This window comes from Alosa alosa, chromosome 16 (assembly GCF_017589495.1).
Source record: "Alosa alosa isolate M-15738 ecotype Scorff River chromosome 16, AALO_Geno_1.1, whole genome shotgun sequence".
In the NCBI taxonomy this organism is placed as follows: Eukaryota; Metazoa; Chordata; class Actinopteri; order Clupeiformes; family Clupeidae; genus Alosa; species Alosa alosa.
In genome coordinates, this window is record NC_063204.1 from 3,147,936 (window position 1) to 3,167,935 (window position 20,000).

General features: G+C 45.5%; 1 protein-coding gene across 2 annotated transcripts in view; it reads right to left on the reverse strand.

The window, feature by feature from the left end:
- The window catches only part of cntnap2a (contactin associated protein 2a), a 369,048-nt gene that overhangs the window by 37,392 nt on the left and 311,656 nt on the right, over nucleotides 1-20,000 (reverse strand). Inside the window, exons 18-21 of one of the 2 annotated variants that reach the window (XM_048266215.1) lie at nucleotides 18,053-18,082; nucleotides 14,084-14,320; nucleotides 10,041-10,286; nucleotides 5,027-5,160 (exon numbers count right to left, since the gene is read on the reverse strand). In XM_048266215.1, the coding sequence (XP_048122172.1) occupies nucleotides 5,027-5,160; nucleotides 10,041-10,286; nucleotides 14,084-14,320; nucleotides 18,053-18,082 (647 nt within the window). The remainder of the gene's footprint in view (nucleotides 1-5,026; nucleotides 5,161-10,040; nucleotides 10,287-14,083; nucleotides 14,321-18,052; nucleotides 18,083-20,000) is intronic. The other variant, XM_048266216.1, reaches the window with a different exon arrangement.

The window sequence follows — 20,000 nt, forward strand, 5'->3', positions numbered from 1 at the left end:
CAGGTGTGTGTGTGTGTGTGTGTGTGTGTGTGTGGGGGTTGGGGTGGAGAGCACGGCACAGGTGGGTCTGATTCTCCAGTTACTGAGGGGAGACCTGCACAGTGGGAATGAGACCTGGACAGACTGATATGAGAGTGACATAAAGGGGCAGAAGTGTGTGTGTGTGTGTGTTTAGTGTTTAGTGTCTGTGTGTCAATTCAATGTTACATTCCTGTTCTGTGGCACTGCATACACATGTGTGTGTTTGTGTGCATTTGTCTCTATATGTGTGTGTGTGTGCATTTGTCTCTATATGTGTGTGTGTGTGTGTGTGCATCTGTCTCTATATGTGTGTGTGTGTGTGTATAAGGGCACATCCTGAGAGCATAACTGAGACATGATATTTACCAAATAGCGTCTGTACCCCCCCCCCTTCTCTCTTTTCTTTCTCTCCTCTGCAACCCCCCCCGCCTGCGGCTCCACAGACGCCTGGACCAGATGGCACGGTGGGACAGCTCTCCAGCCCTCGGGTGCCGTGTCGTGACTGGAGGCTCGCTGAGCTGCGGTCCCAGGTCCAAGCCCTCCGAGCCCAGAGACGGAGCGTCAAAGATTGTTAAGGCACGAATGGGCGTGAAATGGGGATCGAATCCTATCTGCAAATGACGTATTGATGAGCGTACGTTGCAACCGGCCAACAGCAGCGGCATAAATAACCGGCGCACACCAGATATAAGGTCGATTTTCTCCAGACTGGAGCAGCTCAAAAATGCTAAAAATGTACCTGAAATGTTCAGAAGGGTCTGTAGACAGATCATCTGCTGGAAACATTAGGCCTATTTTTTGGTCAAAGTTTTCTCCATGGATTCCTGGTCAGAACTAGCCTAGAAATCTAGAAGCGCACCTAGCGGCAGCAAATTACATTACAGGGCTAGTCTAGCAACTCTCTGTTGGCTGTGAGCTCAAAAATTAAACTTATCAGCCCAATCAAATCGTATAGAGTCGTTAGCGGGCCAATGAGTAATGATTGATGGGCAGAGTTGCAACGCTTGGCTTGAATTCTCTACTGCTCAAAACAAAGAATATGGATGTTGCTGGGCCAACAGTGTGACACGAGATTAAAAGCAACTACAAAGATTTAGCCAAGATTTAGAACCAATAGCAAGCTCCGCTGGTGAGAAACTGCATGGGACCCATAGCTGTCCCATTAAGTGCAGAGGGAATTGAAAGACAACCGACATCCCACTCTTTGACTGAGTATCATGAACGTAGTGAGTGCCTCCAGACCCTACATTTGAATGTGGGTCTGGCTCGTCAGGCCTGGTCAGAACCCCTACTGGAACAGATTAGAACGTGGGGTATGTTGAATTTTGTCCAAAAGTTAAAAATGGTTTTCACTGTCAATAAGCTCAATCAATCTTGCCTGATAGAATGTCTTTTTTGCAAGTGTAACAGTGAATGAAAAAGGTGATACCAAAGACTGGTAGTTACTAAGATCATTTCCATGTCAGGATTTACGTCATTTTCTCTCAGCAGCTCTAAGTATTACTATTATCATTAATATAATAATAGTAGCAATATATATAGCCGATAAAATAGTATTTTTTGTAATTCCATCACCTTTATGGAACTATCTTGTTTCTTATATCAATTAACATTTGTCAAAATGTTTTTAATAGGGAAAAAACTCTAGCTTAGCCAAAAGTGCAGGCCCAAAAATCACCATTTTGGGGATATCATAAGAGGTTTATGTTTTCAGGAAATTTGATGATTTCTGAAAAAAGTTATTTGTCCCCATAGCATAGCAAAAAGTGTGTTAAAATGTGCCATTTTGGAATACGGCAGCCATATTGGATTTTTGGACAAAATTCAACATACCCCAAGTTTTAATCTGTTCCAATAGGGGTTTTGACCAGGAATCCATGGAGAAAACTTTGACCAAAAAATAGGCCTAATGTTTCCAGCAGATGACCTGTCTATTGAGGATCATGAAAACGTGGCCAAATGTCACATTCCTAACTCTATAAAACCAAGATCTTAGCAAATGTGGTGAAATTCTGAGCTATGGCCATAGACTTCAATGAAGCAGTCGCTTCAGTTCAGGATTTTGACCCCCCCCTCGTGCGATCCGGGTTCCCGGAAGTGGCTGCTAATGGAGGAGTGGGACATGGCGCCCCCTAATGGAGGCGTGGTGCCCCCTTATGGAGGAGTGGGGCCACTCCACTGACGAGAGCAAGCATGGGGGGGGGCAAATAGAAGAGTGCGGTCATCTGACATATCTCCTGTGATCTGCTGCTGTCTGTGCTGCTGTCTGTGCTGCTGCAGGCCCCTTGACAGTGCAGTGGAGCTGGCTGAGGCCCCTGAGAGCCACCGAGACGACTCGCCTACCACACCACTGCACCGTACCCCTGATGGCACTTCCGATTACTCAACACACACACACACACACACACACCTATCTCCACACAACCAGGACACACCTCTCGCCCGGAATATGATGAGGATGGGATGATGAGAGAGAGAGAGAGAGAGAGAGAGAGAGAGAGAGAGAGAGAGAGAGAGCAGATCCAATATTACCCGTGGTTTGTGTGTGTGTGTGTGTGTGTGTGTCCAATATTACCCGTGGTGAGTGGAACTGTTAAAGGTGCTGTGGACATCAGAGATCAGACAGGGTGAGAGTGCTGTCTGCCTTCTAGCTTGCTGTCTTTGTCATTCCCAGCACACATACACACTTAACACACACACACACTCATGCACACACACACACACGTACACACACACACACACACGCCCTCTTATCGACACCATCAACCAAAACATGTCTTGGCTGTTTAGACATAATAAAAACCTAAAGTGCACTCTGAGCCCAGCTGCACCAATCAATAATGCCTTTCAATTATACTCCCCCCCCCCCTTCCCATCTACCTCCTCCACCTCCTCCCCCCCCTCCACCTCCTCCCCCTCCTCCTCCTCCACCCACTCCTCCTCCTCCTCCCCCCCTCCTCCTCCCCTCCCTCCTCCTCCTCCCCCTCCTCCTCCTCCTCCACCCAGGCTGGCAGGGCTGAATTTTACAGCTACTAATGGAGAGAGCAGTCGATGCCTCCGCAGAAGCACCCTTACAGTACTAACTGCAGCAGCACCCTTACAGCTTAACTGTACTAACTGCAGCCATATGGGAGAGAAACAAGAGTCAGGCCAAGGAAGATAAAGATGCAGGACTGCATTTGGCTGAAGCACGTCGATAATGTGTCAATAATATGGTGTGCGGTGTTATCTCTCACAATCACTGCTTTCATCTAATTATGTGTCAACAAGACATAATATGTAAAGTTTTGTACATTTTGTACAAACATATGACATTTGTACAGACATATGTATATGAATATGACATTGACATATGACACAATGATTACATGATACAGAATCCAAAGAAAATTGACAGGTTATTTATATGTGAATGGCACGGCACTCATGAGGTGAGGCAGGCTGGACCTGTATTAAGTGCACCCAGAAGCACAAGTCTTGAGAATAAACGGAGGCGGTTTTATTCCAGGCTCTGTTCCAGCTCTGTGCAGCCAGAGTGGTCTGTCCGGCTGGGGAGAGCGAGTGCAGCCGGCCTGTTTTTGCTGCAGTCTCGCACAGATCCACCTGATTTCACACACACACACACACGCGCACGCACGCACACGCACACGCACGCACGCACGCACGCACGCACGCACACGCACGCACACATGCACACACACACACTCACTCCACTTGATTTCACGTATTAGCTGCAGTGCCAAGGTTAGCGCTTGGCTGGCTGAACGAGTCCTGCTGCTGTAGGCGGCCTCGCGGGGTCCTCGCGGGGTCCTCGGGCTGCCTCGCTAGTTTAACCTCACCGCCTTCTCCGTTTACGCTGCTCACTAATCTGTTCTAGTTCTTTCACTCTACTCTACTGTATTCTATTCTGCCATGGGCTATTCTGTTCATTTTAAAGCTAATCTAATGTTTATTGATGTCATTATAAATCACTTTGGACAAAAATATGTACTAGAAACATAAACATAAACATGTTCTATTCTATTCTATTCTGCTCTATTCTATTGCATTGTGTTCTATTCTATTCTATTCTATTGCATTGTGTTCTATTCTATTCTATTGCGTTGTGTTCTATTTTATTCTTTTCAGTTGCATGTTATAGACCCTTTCATCAATAAAAACAAAAACAATGCTTGAACGTTCTATTTGGTTCCCAATTGAGTCCCGAAGTGTGACGTAGCGTTTCCATGACGGCAGAATCACTGGTTCTAAACAAACTTTCGAAGTGGCATAAATAGCATTGAATGTAGACATGCATCATTTCTAGCTAATAAAAATAAATATATCCATTTAAACGTTGTTTTACCTGCTAGGCAGCAGCTTAGCCACATAACACGGATTCCCTGGCAGGTGTAATAGAAAGAAGTGGATATTTCACGCCTTCTCAAAGACTGGCGGTTGTTTAAGGCGACGCTTTTGCCAAAATATAGCCAAACACGCCCGTGAATTTAAGGATTTTAACCGCGATGCTGTGAAGTTACATGCAGGTCTCTTTTACGGAGGAAACCCATGCTAAAATAAAACTCTGTAGTCAATGAATTTGATTGTGTTGGTATGAATATATGTTGTGTTATGTGATTCTACAGTGTAAAAAAAATATACTAACGCCTTAGAAACGTTGTAAAATTATTGAAATATATTAAGAAAGCCACCGCTATGGTGATTTCTAATGGTAGATTGATTTGTTTAGATCCAGTGAAATTGCTGCCTTGGCAACGCTACGTCATGGCTTCAGGACTCTATCTACTTCCTCTGCATTAAGATAACATATGGAATGTTAAAAAGGAAGTCTTGTGGGGCCAACTATGATGCTGATAATGGAACTCTCTTGAAAGGGTCCATATTCTATATTCCACTGTATAATAGAGGATGTGTGTAGCTGCGTGTGTCCTGTTATATACCTGGACCTGGACATTCCTGTCCACTGTGTAAGAGGATGTTTGTCTGCATGTGTCCTGTTATATACCTGGACCTGGACGCTCCTCTCCAATCGGCTGATGTTGACCGTATGTGGCTGCCCGTTGGCAAGGTTACGCTGGTCAACATCCACCACGAAAGGCTCCTTCATACCACCCAGGTCATATCTCAGTTGCAGGGTGCCTGAGAGTGAGAGGGAGAGATGGAGAGAGATAGAGAGAGAGAGAGATAGAGGGGGGGGGAGAAGATAAGGGCAAAGGTCGCAGAGAGAAAAGTGTGAGTGAGTGAAAGAGTGAGAGAAAGAGAGAAAGAGAGCAAACGTCAGCCTGTGTGTTCTAGCCGTGACCTGCTGCAGAGAATACCAATCAAATCCCTCCTCTCTGAATTAGTGCCTCTGCAGCACTTACGCATGGGGGGCACAGGTTACTCCCCATCACACCACGCCAGACATGCTCACACACGCACACACACACACACACACACACACACACACACACACACACACACACACACACACACACATCGCACACACACACGCACACACACACACACACACACACACGCACACACACACACACACACACACACAGCTGAACGTATGTGTTTGTGCGTGGGGGGGGGCACAGGTTAGTCCCCATCACACCACGCCAGACATGCTCTCTCACACACACACTCCTCTTTCAGAGCCTGCCAGAGAGCGATGGGGATGCCAATTACTGTACCCTGTACTGCCACTGTACTCTCACGCCTCCCGGTCTCTGGTGTCTGAAGCCTGGAGCCTTCTGTCAGAGCTCACAGCAGCACACAGAGCCCCCACAAGTGCTCTAGGAAGTCAAGCCCGCGAGCCTGGCCCCTGTTCAGGGGTGAGAGTGGAGGGGGAGGTGTGTGTGTGTGTTAGTGTGGGGGGGGGCATGTGTGTCATTCTGATGTCTAGAATGACAAACAAAATAATCATCAGTTGTCAGTCTCTGATTATAGAGCTCGCGGCCAGGCACTGAGTGTGTGGAGTGTGGTTGTGTTCATGTTGTCGTGTGTGTGCGTGCATGTCTGTGTGTGTGTGGGTGTTTGTGTGTGTGTGTGTGTGTGGGTGTGTGTGTGTGTGTGTGTGTGTGTGTGTGTGTGTGTGCATGTCTGTGTGTGTGTGGGTATTTGTGTGGGTGGGCTGGTGGGAAATTGAATTTTTATGAAGTTCTGCCTCATGAAAAAGATCACTCTGAGCCAAAATCAAACGGCCCTGACACAAAATCACTTCGGCGTGTGGATGCATGCTCGCGCTCCGTCTCTTCTTTTAAAGAGCCAATCAGACTGCATCACAACACATTTCACTCTGAATGTGACAAAATGATGCACAAAAGAGATGAAAGAGATGCACAAAATTAGATACATCTCGATTAACCCTAGCACACACTTTGTCACGTGCATGCTAACTCCCATCAGGTTACTGATTACTTGATACTCAACTTCCATCCCGTTGCCACTGCAGTGATATTTCTGTGGAAGAAAATAAGCATTCCATCTTACATGGCCGAGATCATCTCAACAATTTCGAACAATTTCACAACTTACTACTCATTCAATCTGGCAGCAGAAGCGCTGAATAAATAAGGGAACCTACAGGGGCGCCTTAATACCACCTGAGGCCCCTGGGCTATATGTTTTAAGGCCCCAAACCATAAAAAATAATCATGATTAAATGATACACGCCCGCGATCTGACCCCCCATTTACATAACGCGTCGCTTTGGTTAATATAGCCTATAACATGCAGTGTAGCCTATCATTATTGAGCCTATGTAAACCTTTACATAAACAGGAACAGAAAGCCCTCCTTAATCCGCGCCAGCCTACCCCCGACATCGCTTATCAAAAGGCTAGCCTACTGCACCTAAAACAATGTCGTTGAACTCTTACAACACTGGCTGGCTAAGTTAAAAGATAATGCTAGGCTACATGGACGCTTCAAGCTTTTCAAAAGTGCATGTGTTTGTCGTGGTCGGGTGTTCCCAGGAGGTTTTTGAAATTCTGTCCACTTAACACACCATTTTAACACAACTTGGGAGGGACATAAATACTTTTAGCCTACAGAACAAGCAGCTGGCTCATGTGGCGTGAACATTGGCTACCTTATGCATTATCACTATACTACCCTACATGAAGACATATTAACAATGGAGAAAACATAACATAGGCTATTATTTGTGCGAATGGGTTAGCACAAACTTTTGCCTAAGCTTTTGGTGAACGGAGATGCTGATCACTAATTAATTTCTTTGGCGCCAACAGCCCATGTTCTCGTTCACTCCAGTGAGACAAGTGAAATACATGCTTTTAAAGCCCTTTGTTGCCAGACTATTTGCTCACAGATATTTACCTGCTGTTTTTCATTGACAGTTACAGGAATCCACGTCATTGGATTTATCGTTGCTTCAATCCTAGCCTACCCAGTTATCTCCAGAGTTTGTAAGTTTGTCAGTCAGTTTCAGCCTCTCCTCTAGCTCCTCTAGACACCCGTTGGAATTTATTACGTTTTGTTACATTTTGTTACACTTCAGAAGAGAAGACAAAGGGGGCCTCTGCATTGATGTCATTGGGGTTCACTCTTTATTACGACATCCCGTTATTACGACAACCCTCTATTACGACATACCGTTATTACGACATGCCTCTATGTAGACATGCCCCTACTCCGATTTTTTTTAGTACCGCTATTCCGACATTAGGCTACCAATCATCAATTTCCATTTATCTCTGCAGTTCCTGTATCCTATCAAATTCCAACATCCTAGATGCATGGATGAGCTGTAGTCATGTCATCTGCACCTGCAGCTACATCAACAATCCACCCGACATTCACTAAACAATGTTATTTCCCAATAATTGATATCGGCACACATTTCAGTCAAAACCTTAGGTGATTTTGAACTGGCCATGTGAATAAATGTTACTCATTATGTAAAACACAGGTAGCTCTCCTCATTTTATTATCTAAGGGGAAAACGGTCGGAAACTCCATGCATCAAACAAACTCGTGCGTGCAGGCCACCTATATTAATTACTTAATGGCCTTCAATCAATGGCCAATTATTAAAAAGACGGGCGGGAATTCTTACATCCAGTAGCCTAAACCACTTCATTGAACGTTCAAATAACCCCCAGAGTTCAGTGTCCATCAGGGTTTTCAAACTAGATGTGCGATATAGTTGCTTATATTGCATTTTAGAGGACAATGATGAAGCCATGTGCAACGCATTTTGGCTTGCCAGCAGGTTGGATAGACTCAATTTACTACACAATAATGTAGGCTAGGCGTATATATTTTATATGTCAGAAGTGCAGTTGTTGAATTGCACATAACATGTCTGCATATTTATTTAGGCTTTCTCTCGACTTTAGGCTAAGCGCCATGCATTATCATGGCCCCATAATTGTGCAAAGACAGGCGGGATATCCGACGCCTCTTTTACAGTAAACCACTTCACAACGAACGTTCAAATAACCCCCCAGAGTTCGGTGTCCATCAGTCCCAACATTTAGAAACATAATCGTAAAGTCCAAGCTTGAATTGGGTGTGTTTTGATTTTGAGAGAGACTGGAAAAGGGCCGTGCTGTCTCACAGCAACTGCGATAACCTTTGTTTCTTGAAGGCCATCCTTACCTCCAAATATCCACGCCTAATGAGGGTCGGCGACTATATCCAACACCCAATACTATTTGCAATACCCTCGATATACATATTGTTGGAAAGCTTAGTTTATGGCCGTTTGTGTGAGTACAATAACTTAATTTTGTAAATTTTACCAAAACGACTGGTTCCGCCTCGCAGGGTCACATTTCATTTGTTGTCTTATCTTTTTTTATTCAAAACAATTCGTAGGTATCCATACTCAAGTCTAATTACCACCAGACACAAATAATCATCAGGTTAATTCCTCTCTCTCCAAAATCTCTTCCTCTGAGATGCACGCGCTATAGGCTATATAATTTAGGCTACCCAACATTTCAAATGTGACTCTCTAATCAACTTTTTTAGCTCTTAAACACGAAAAATACTGTTCAACGGAGCTGGTTTGTGTGAGGCGCACTCTTGGACTCCTTGAGACGCGACTAACCTTTCGGTTGAAGTTTTTGTGCGTAGGCTATTACAGAATGGCAGGACGTTTGAAAAAAGGTCAAGTGTCGCTACTCCGACAATGAAAAAAAAAAGTGTCGCAGTAGTGGGCCACTTCGACAATTAGACGCCAATGTCTAAGTAGCGGCATGTCGGAATAGCAGCATGTAACCGATGTCATTGTAGAGCTGTGTGATGTGCTCAATTAGGCTAGCTCCAGAGTAGGCTAACTCCAGAGTAGGCTAGCTCCAGAGTAGGCTAACAACTGACACTGCGAATACGGACACGGCCGTTTATTGTTTTTGATTATCATTATTATTATTAGGAGGCTCTCATTGGTCGAGGCCCCTGGGCTGAAGCCCAGGTAAGCCCCTGCATTAAGGCGCCAGTGGGAACCTACCATTTAGATGATCGTTGATATAGGCATGCACTTTGTCACGTAACTGGTTCTTAAGCGATTCTATTTCTGATGTATACTATGGGTTTCTGCATGGCTAAGTATGGAAGTGGAGGGGAAGCTTTTCTTCTGCTCTCAGAATCAGGACTCCCGAGTCCTCTCACAGGCCCATAAAGGAGCCCTCATCAGAGCTCACAGTCCCCTACGGACTGAGCAACACTAGTGCCTCGCGAGCTACAAACTCTAAATCTCCAAACTCTGTCTCACGTTGGGCGTAAAAGCCCCTTGTAAAAGAAGGCTCTGCAGAATTAAAAGCACAAAACACCCTGGCAAGGTCACAGACTGCAACCGCAGCAGAAACTGGGCTGAGGTATCACTTATTATTTGAGAAACTTTCTGTGTGAAACTTCTTTGAAAGAAAGTTTAAAGTGTATCAACACGATATAAACCATCTCACAAATGTGCAACGTGAGAAACCGAAAGCGGTGATCATCATCATCATCATCATCATCACGGTTGGCGGAGAGTGGACGCTGTGTGGAGGTGCAGGGGTCCTCACCGTTCTGCCGGAGCACCACGGCCATGTAGTCCTGCGTGTGGGAGCTGACGTAGACGAGCAGGCTGGGGGCGCTGGTTGTGCTGAAGCTGAAGGCCAGGTCCTCGCGCGTCAGATTGCTCTCTCTGGACGCCGCCTCCACCACCATCTGGGAGGAGGAGGAGGAGGACGACGAAGAGGAGGAGCTCCCGGCCTCGGGCCCAAAGTTGTACCTCACCAGGGTGCCGGCCTCAAAAAAGCCGCCGATGTCTGGACAGGTCAGTGGGGGAAAGAGTGGAGACAAAAGCACAGGGGCTGTTCATCAAACACAGTGAATCAGATGAATGCAATCGCAGTGTGAAATCTACAAACAAAACAAAACAGTGACATCTCAGCTGACATGAGCAAATACTATTTCATCTCTCAATGAAGCATGAAAAAAGGAAGAGCATCATTTCTTCGCTTGTCCATTTCAGACACCCACAGAGACAAAGGTCCTTGCACGGGCCATTTAACATCGGTGAGAAAACAAGTGTTTGCCGTATAGGGGCCGTACACACAAACAGTTCTACACACCGTGCATGTGGGGCGGAACCGTGGGGAGCTCTGGGAAATCAAGAGAGGTAATGAATTAAGTCCACTCCAGTGTGTGTGTGTGTGTGTTTAAGTGTGTGTGTGTGTGTGTGTGTTTAACTGTGTGTGTGTGTGTGTGTGTGTGTGTTTAAGTGTGTGTGTGTGTGTCTGTGTGTGTTTAAGTGTGTGTGTGTGTGTGTGTGTGTGTGTGTTAGCGAGGCTCCTGGTGCCCTTAGCGCTACTGTTTAAATGTCCTGCAGGCCTCGCCTAATCATGCACTTCACTTATACATTCCCTCTGCCCACTGGGACGGAATGGAGCGGTTTGTCTAAACGGAAAAAAAAACCTCTCACAGATCAGCTTTACTTCAAAATCTCTTTCTCTCTTTATATCTCTCATGCACTCTCTCTTTGTTGTGCAGAAATGAGTCCTTGGCATAAATATAGGAGGAGATCCAATTGGCCAATTTCTCTCCTGCTTCACTTCCTGTTAAGCTCTGTCCATCTAGTATACATCTAGTATACTTGTGTACACAAATTGTGTTGTCACTATCTGGACAAGAATTGAAGTAAAAATATCCAAAAAATGAGCTACACACATCAAAAGAATGAGAAGAAATAAGGGCAATGATGTCATTAAAAAATGACAAGGTATAGTGCTGCAGAGATATCAACCTGAATTAGCATGCTAAATTACTAGCCACAGCCCGACAGGTGTCATAATACCAGTTTCGCCATGGGGGCGGTATGCGGGCAACATAACCGCCAGCCAAACTGCAATACACGCCTGGGTTGTTACCTAGGGTAGACCAACTCACTCTCTGGAGGTTTACTGCCCCCATCTTTTATGGAATGTGGAGTATGAATTGATTTTTTGGCGGACATTACACATGGCACCTTTAAAAACAACACAAGCTGTGTTATTTTCAACACATTCGTTTTAAGAGTGTAGTATGTGGACATGGACAAACTAATTTTATTAGTTTGATAAAAAATCGAATCAAATATGGCATACAAGCAAGATTGTGCATCTCGGCTGGTCAACACAAGCGCAAGGCCACGGATCAGAATGTGTGTAAATACCAAGTGATGATACTTCCTGACACACAGTATGTTGCTTCGCTGTACTAAGTGAATATCCTATAAACACAGCTGAAGCAGCTGGAGCACTCTGCTGAGACTGATTTCCCACGAGGAGCGCGCTCTCTGCATGAGCTCTACATCACACACTAATAACTATATTGAGGCAAGTGATCTATTCACCTTCTGCACTCTACATATATTCTTTCCAGTGTAGAAAAACTAATATACCAAATACCAACTAGACAAGATCACTTGTGAGAAGTTTGCTAAGTGCTCAGGTTCATTTCTTTCCATTGTCCATTTTACCCCCCCACCCCACCACAGAGCTCAAGAGTTCAGATATGACCAGGCCTTACAAAACAGGCTGGTGAAAAGCGAAGGCAAGAGAGAGAGAGAGAGAACAAAAAAGGAAAATCCTATTATTCTGTTGTCATAGCACTGCAAGGCCACAACATGCAAATAATCGCCGTGGCAACGTGGCTGGAAGTCCGCTTCCATTTCAAAGCAAACACACAGAGGAGGGCAGCAGTGGCTCAGGCGGCAGCGAGGAGAGAGAGCGCAGCGCTCAAGTGCACGGCTTAGCCTTTACTGGGGCTTCATTGTGTACAGTAGAGCTGAGAAAACAAATGCAGAGAGAGCGAGCGGGAGAGGGAGGGAGAGAGGGAGGGAGGGAGAGAGTGAGAGGAAGGGAGGGAGAAAGTGACCGCCTGAGGCAGGAGGAAAGAAAAGAGGGAAAACTGAACGAAGAGGACTGCGGCTCTGGCTGCAATACCCCTGACAGGGCCGTGTAAATATGGATACATGGAAATGCGAGCTAACGTGCCCCAATTATGAGAGTGTTCATGCATACATGCATATTTCAGGGTTTACCAAACGCGTGAACACATACACACACGCACACAAACACACACACTCATAGAAAGGCGTATGCAGGCACACACAAACACACACACACACACACACACACACACCCTGGCACAGTGAGAATGGAACTGACAGTGAACAATGCGAGTTGCGGCTCTGTTGCACATCGGGGCACGGAAGTGTGGCCATTTCCAGCGCCTGCTAGAGGTCTCAGCAGAGAGCGCTCGTCGCCTCTAGCAATCTGCATATGCAGATGGGGAGCAGGGACGACAGCCCGGCCGTCACTCAGTGACTTACTCATTTCTCACCTGTGCTGCGCTCAGCTACTGCTGCGCCGGCTAACCGAGAGGATTCGGGCGAAACAAATTGACAAGTGTCACGCTGAACGCTTCGATCAAGGACCGCACACGCCAGAGTGCACATGGCAGCACACACAAGGGGCTCGGAAACATACAGTATATGTATATATCACAGGGGGCTCGAAAACATAAGTATAAGTATATATACTCTTTTGATCCCGTGAGGGAAATTTGGTCTCTACATTTATCCCAATCCGTGAATTAGTGAAACACACACAGCACACAGTGAACACACAGTGAGGTGAAGCAATCCCGGCGCTCGGGGAGCAGTGAGGGGTTAGGTGCCTTGCTCCACGGCTGCCCCATGTGATATATATATATATGTATATATCACATGGGGCTCGAAAACATATATGTATATATCACAGGGGGCTCGAAAACATATACAGTATGTATATATCATGAGGTGGGAGAGTACACCCATAACCAACATCCATAACCATGTGAAGGGAGTGAGTAACTATATGCTGATGGTGTTTACATAGAAGGTGTGAACCTCTCATTATGTGTGGTATTCTGAGAGTGGGAATATGAATGGGCCATTATCATGTGCAGGATAGTACAGTACTGCATGCAGAGCAATGGTATTCTGAGACCGGGAATATGAATGGGCCATTATCATGCACAGGATAGCACAGTACTGCATGCAGAGCAATGGTATTCTGAGACCGGGAATATGAATGGGCCATTATTAATATCCCTGAGTAGCCTAAGCCCTGTTTTTAACAATTACACCAAGCAAAGGGGTTGTTCAAAGAATAAAGCCATTGTCTTGAAAGACTATTGTGTATCTTTTATGGGTGAAAAATAATAAAAATGACAAATAAAAAACACTGAAGCATCATGCATGCAACTGAAACCACAGCTAGTCTACGCATTGTGGTTTATTAAGACCAGAGCTGCATTCAAATTCACAAACACAGTCAAACATTTGCAAACCGTTTTTTGTTTTCTGTGAGTTCTCCATGAACATTTGTGAGTACTCAAAACAGTTTGAGGACCTAGTAATTTTCTCTCTAAACATACAAGGGAGCAGCTGTACAAAAAAACATTCACTACTGTTAACATATGTTATGTCTGAAAAAAATAAAAAATAAAACTGCAAAAAGTTCAAAGACACTGTGATACAACATATAAGGGAGGTTTCTGATGACCAACCTGAGAGGTCAGGTGAGGTCAGGTCTCCTACCTTTGGTGCAGAAGGGCCCGTCGTACGCTGTGCTGGAGCAGTCGCACGAGTAGCCGTTGTACTTCTCCACACACTTGCCCCCGTTTCGGCAGTACATCCCGAAGCTGGTGCAGTGGCCCGAGCAGCCGGGCTTCACCCCCGGCGTGACCTTTGCCCTCTCCTCCAGGTCAAGGGTCACACCGTTCATTCTCAGAGCACGGATGCATCCCAGAAAGCCCCTCTGTCCGCTGGCAGCACCTGTAGTTGACCAGAGAACGTCGTCACCACCATAGATATATATATAGAACATTGTTATATATATTATGGTCACCACCACCACTCGGATCCCACACCATCGTCTTGGCTGTGAGTGCATAGTATCAGTGTGTAATCAATGCAAACGACTGTAACACATAAAATTGACCTCAAGCACGCCGACCAGTAATGTCCATGTAATTAGTGAGGGTGAAGAATGAGAACCAGAGAGTTTTGATCCATCAGACGCCTCACACCACTGTGCACAGAGGAAAGCTATTATCGGGTCTGTCACTCACAGGGCATGGATCTAAGAGAAAATTACAGTGACTAAAACGCCATTAGGAGTGGGCTTCCACTGGAACACCATTATTCCTTCAGAGCTGAGATGATGTCAGAGTCCATTTTCCGTGAGGAGAAACCAGCGATTGGCGAGGACAAAAGAGACCCATTAGCTAAATGAATACATGTATAAAAGAGTGGCACACACATGGCCCTAATGGTAAATAATAAGCAGCTATGAGAGTCACAGAGGAAATACGTTGTCTTGCGGTCTACACATTCTGTGCACTCAAAAACTCTCACTTTAATCCTGCAGCGTCTCTGGATGATCAGAATGCCGATGGAGAGGCTGTTTCAGATTCTCTAAGCAGTGCAGAAATCCTGTGACTCATCTTCATTATTATATTTTAACTAACCTTTCAACTCTTAACAGCATGTTTACTAACTGTCAATCGACTGTGAGCCGACTCGAACCATCACCAGATCCTGATCTTAAGACTTAGCGCTCACCTCCCACAAAGCCCAGCAGTAGCTTAATCATAACTAGCAGCATGCCCTCGATCTACCAGTTTACGGTAACACATGTGCATTAGAGTGTGGCTAAGGGACAAATATTTAGAAATTGTAGTCGGGTTCGGACACATGGGGGCGATATGCATTGGAAGCTTTACATTTAAATTCCTTATTATGTTGGGTAACCAACAGGTCTGCTTTACATGATGCAAACGTTTGTTTTTTGAGAATAAAGTAAAATGTAAAAAATACCTAATAGCTTTCTTCCTGTGTGCAAGATTTGTTTATCGTGACAACGCATTTCAGGCATGCCGCCTGAAATGCACACACGTTGTCACGACTACATAAACAAACGGTTATGCACATTTTGCACATATGCACAGTATTGGGTGATGTTAAAAAAGTTGTTAGCCTATCAGGAGATTTTAAGATTATTTGCGTTGCATACTGTGGTAAAGACATAGGCTACGGGTAGGCTATAAGGTCGTCTCCTTCAACTGGATGAGGATTTCCTCGAGTTGCCCCAATTAACGTCGATGCTGCATATGGATCAGTGACAGAGGCACTGTAGTTTCAAGGACTGTTGCAGTTCATTTTTAAGACTTTTCGTCAATAATTCTATTTCAATAGGCTATGCTTGCTTGGGCCTCTTGTGTTAATGTGCGCTGTGTGTGACCTGCGTGCGTGCACGCTCATCTGATGCTGTAGACAATTTGTTGTGTGTTCCGTTTAATGGGCTAAAAAGACAGGCTATCCACAAACGTGAACGTTTAATCACTAGCATGGGAATAACTGAGGCATCATCTGCATCGGGCTCGGGTCGGGTTCGGACATAAAAATGAAAATGCCTGTCGGGTTCGGGTCGGGTTCGGACAGAAATTTGCGGCCCGATCCGCACTCTAATGTGCATAGCTTACAGAGGGTTACTGGAATAAAGTGTTGTTCCTCGCCATGAAAACAAACTCACTTTGTGAATCACTCACAGTCACTGTAATTAAGAGGTAGCAATTTAACAAAACATATGAACTAAAATCATCATCGGATACCAATGAACTCTGCTTCGAGGGGAAAGCAAGGCCGCGCAATTGCAACCAGACAACAAAGAGCAGGGACATCATTTGCGGCAAAACAAATTAATACGTTGCCTATCCTCAAGGCTCCATTAACGATTTTTGAATTTGTGGGCTTGATTAATTCTGTGTTTTTAGAGCAGTGTGCAGGCCAGCTTGCCAAGCCATGCTGGTGACCGGGGTGGCTATTAAAGGCTATTAAATAAACACACTAAGGACCCTGTGTTAATAGAGCCTAAGCCATCTGAGGAGCCTCTCCTCCATCAGGGGGATATACACAGCTATGCAGCATTCATTTCATAACGCAGCGCAATTAAAGAGCCGGAGTTACATTATTTAAGCTCCTGGGGCTAAAAGCACTGCTCTGAGAAAACACAAACACACACACACACACTAAATAACTTACATACACACACACACACACACACACACACATGCGTTCACTCACCCACTACTTAACCTCACACACACACACACACACACACACACACACGCGCAAAACTTTCTTTCTCCCTTTCTCTCTCTCTCTGACACACACATACACATACACAAAAGACCCCCCACCACACACACACACACACAAAAAAACACCCACCCGCCGCCCACACACACACACACAGCCTGGGTAATTAATGTCAGAGGGAAGGAGAGCACAGATAGCACTCTAATTACTCTGCTTCATGTGGTAGATGAATTATGTGTTCAGAACCACCCTGCTGCCCCACCACCAGAACCACCAGAACCACCCTGCTGCCCCCACGAGTCACCACCAGAACCACCCTGCTGCCCCCACGAGTCACGACCAGAACCACCTTGCTGCCCCACCACCAGAACTACCAGAACCACCCTGCTGCCCCACCACCAGAACCACCCTGCTGCCCCACCACCAGAACTACCAGAACCACCCTGCTGCCCCACCACCAGAACCACCTTGCTGTCCCACCACCAGAACTACCAGAACCACCCTGAATTCCCCAGCCACAACATAACAGGGCCTCCCTGCCCTGCACCCACACCTTGTTTTTACTGTGTCTCTTTTCAGTGCTCCAGCTTGGCTATGGTGACCGATCGGACCGGTTAATCAGCCCTGAAGCGAATAGGATAACGCGCAGGGTCACCGTAAAGATGATGCGTATGCCGCTCGATGGCTGACTGGCCGTTCGCGCTCCCGGCACAAGTGAGGGGAGTCATTAAAGTGTAATGAAGCGGTAATAAATGAGCATATTACGTTCATTAAGCCGACTCGCTGGGCGGCGTGTGTATCACCTTACTAACCACTCCAACCTGGCTGCCCCCCGGAGCGCAACGGAAACGCAATGCATGTCAAATGCAGTTTGATTTGAAATATACTCACGCTTAGGTTTAATCAGGCCTTAATTACGCTTAAAAGTTGATTTGATTGGACCTGGCTGAACTGCGTCTGATGGGGCCACTGCCTCACCGGTGAGTAGGCTGCTGCTCTAATTGGACTGAGACCAGCACAGACGCAGCACAGACCCCTCACCCTCTCACATTCCCCCACACAGACGCACCACAGACCCCTCACCTTCCCACAATTCCCCACACAGCCTCTCGTACGGATTTTCACAGCTACCAAAAAATAAATAAATATAAATAAAATAAAAACAAGAATCCCTCTCCATTTGAAAAAAGACCTTTTGTGCACATGTGACTGACAGAGAAATGTAGCTTTCTTAACAGGGCTGAATGCACCACGAGTCTTCTGACTGCTGGCCTGGGGGTGTGTGTGGTTGGGGGGAGGCTTGGAGGAAGGGGCTGGGGGTGTGTGTGTGTGCGGAGGGTGGGGGTGTGTGGGAGTGTGTGTGCGGAGGGTGGGGGCGTGTGGGGGCGATACACAAAAGTTACCTACTGTCCTGACAAGCCCACGATGCTGGCTTCCCTGCAGAGCGGCCATCAAACCCCACGGAGGACGAGAGCGCAGAGTCATTGAGGCGCGATGAGAAGAGCATGCAGCACAGACACCAGAGAAACAGCAGAGCCACAAAGCACACAGCACGCACAGCACAGCACAGCACAGCACAGCACATGGACAGAGACAGCAATGAGAGAGTGAGAGAACAGAATCAAAAACAGCAACATGCAGGACGAGAACACAACAGAGAACAAAGACAATAAGACGATAAGAAATCAATAGGAACTGAAGAGATGAAGAGAGAAGCTCCAAACCCTCAAGACAAATAAGAGTGAAGGACGCTTTACTGTAGAGAGCTGGTGATAAACAGCCGCGTTGTGAAACTTTATTCTAAATAATATACATTTTACTGTCGTAATACTGTGATTTTGAAGGCTTCTCTAATTGCATAACAAAAGCTCTCACTTTTCACACATTTCATGTTATAGCTTGTGTTACAACTTAGGATGTCCAGCTGTTCTTTCATGGTGTAGGCAATATACAGTTCAGCAGTAACTCTGATGTGAACCTCTCAAAGCATGGTGAGCATGGCATTATGAAACAGCTATCAGAGCAAGTGTTGCTAAGGAATCGTGCCAACTGGATCTCCATGGCACTGTTATAGATATCATGCCAGCACAGATTCATTAGGCCTCGTAAGAACATAAACATGCAAAAAATAAGCAGGCAAACAAGTTCACAAATACACTGGAACAAAATATGAAATGATGTAAATGGTAACGCTAGCAACTAAAGAACATAAAGGGACAAAACTACGAGATAATGATATCATAAACGATGCAGCCTGTGCAGGGTACATTTGCACAGGTCACTGCAAGCCTGGACTTCTCTCACCCATCGTTTGCTCAGTGAAAACAAGACAAATTTGCCGCCGTTGTGAAGGGGTCAAACGACTACAGCTAGTGCAACTCCCCAAACTGACTGAGTATAGCCGAAGATTATGTTTAATCTGAAACTGGCAGAGATAAAGGGACACCTTTCCGCACGCATTTGATTTCCTCGAGCTCATTATCCCTCCGAATGTTTAATGACTGTGTTGAGATGCGGGTCACGTGCTCTTCTGATCTGGAGAAGCTCAATTCCCCTCCATTCTGATGATGAATCCTCGACAGCACGGCTTCATGTAAATGAGCTGCCAATACAAAAGCGTACACTCTCCGTATAAAAAAACACGGACAGTTTTCCTCACAGCTAACAGCTTACAGCTATAACAGCTATGTCTGGGAGGGCAAACGGACCGAACCTGCATTAAAAATATATATATATTTTGCCTCAGTAACTGTCTGTGCGAGACGTTCTTGAGAAATGATTTAAAACATCAAGCATCTGTTTGATGGTATATTATTAAAATGGACAAAAAGAGCAGGGTTAACTGGAGTTTGGAGCAACATAAGATTTCCTCTGTCCCTATTTCAGCTTTCAATTTATGGGCCCTCCACTCTGACTTCCAGCAAAGCTCCAGAGATAACAAAGCAATTGCTTTCTCCAGTCCCACATGCTTAACATGCGTTCAAAGACATTTCTTTTCGAAGGAGAATGAGTGCCTAGCTAAATAGTCAAATGGAAATTTGAAAAGCATTCAGTTTTTTGTGAGATAATTGCATTGCGAACGGCTCTTGTTAATACTTTCAAAGCCATAACGAGAGCCACAGCTAATGTTAGCATTAAGCATATTAACTTATTATTAGTCACACATCCCGTGTCAATGCGATTAGGCCACTCAGACTCGACAAACCCAGCTAGCCTTTATTTACCTATTTATTCTCATAACAGAATGCTCTCTTGAATAATTGAATAGCCTAGCATTTCATAAATCCCTTTGCTGTATAAAAGAGATAACACCGCTGTAATGGATTTGTTTTCCACCAAACATCACTGTAACTCT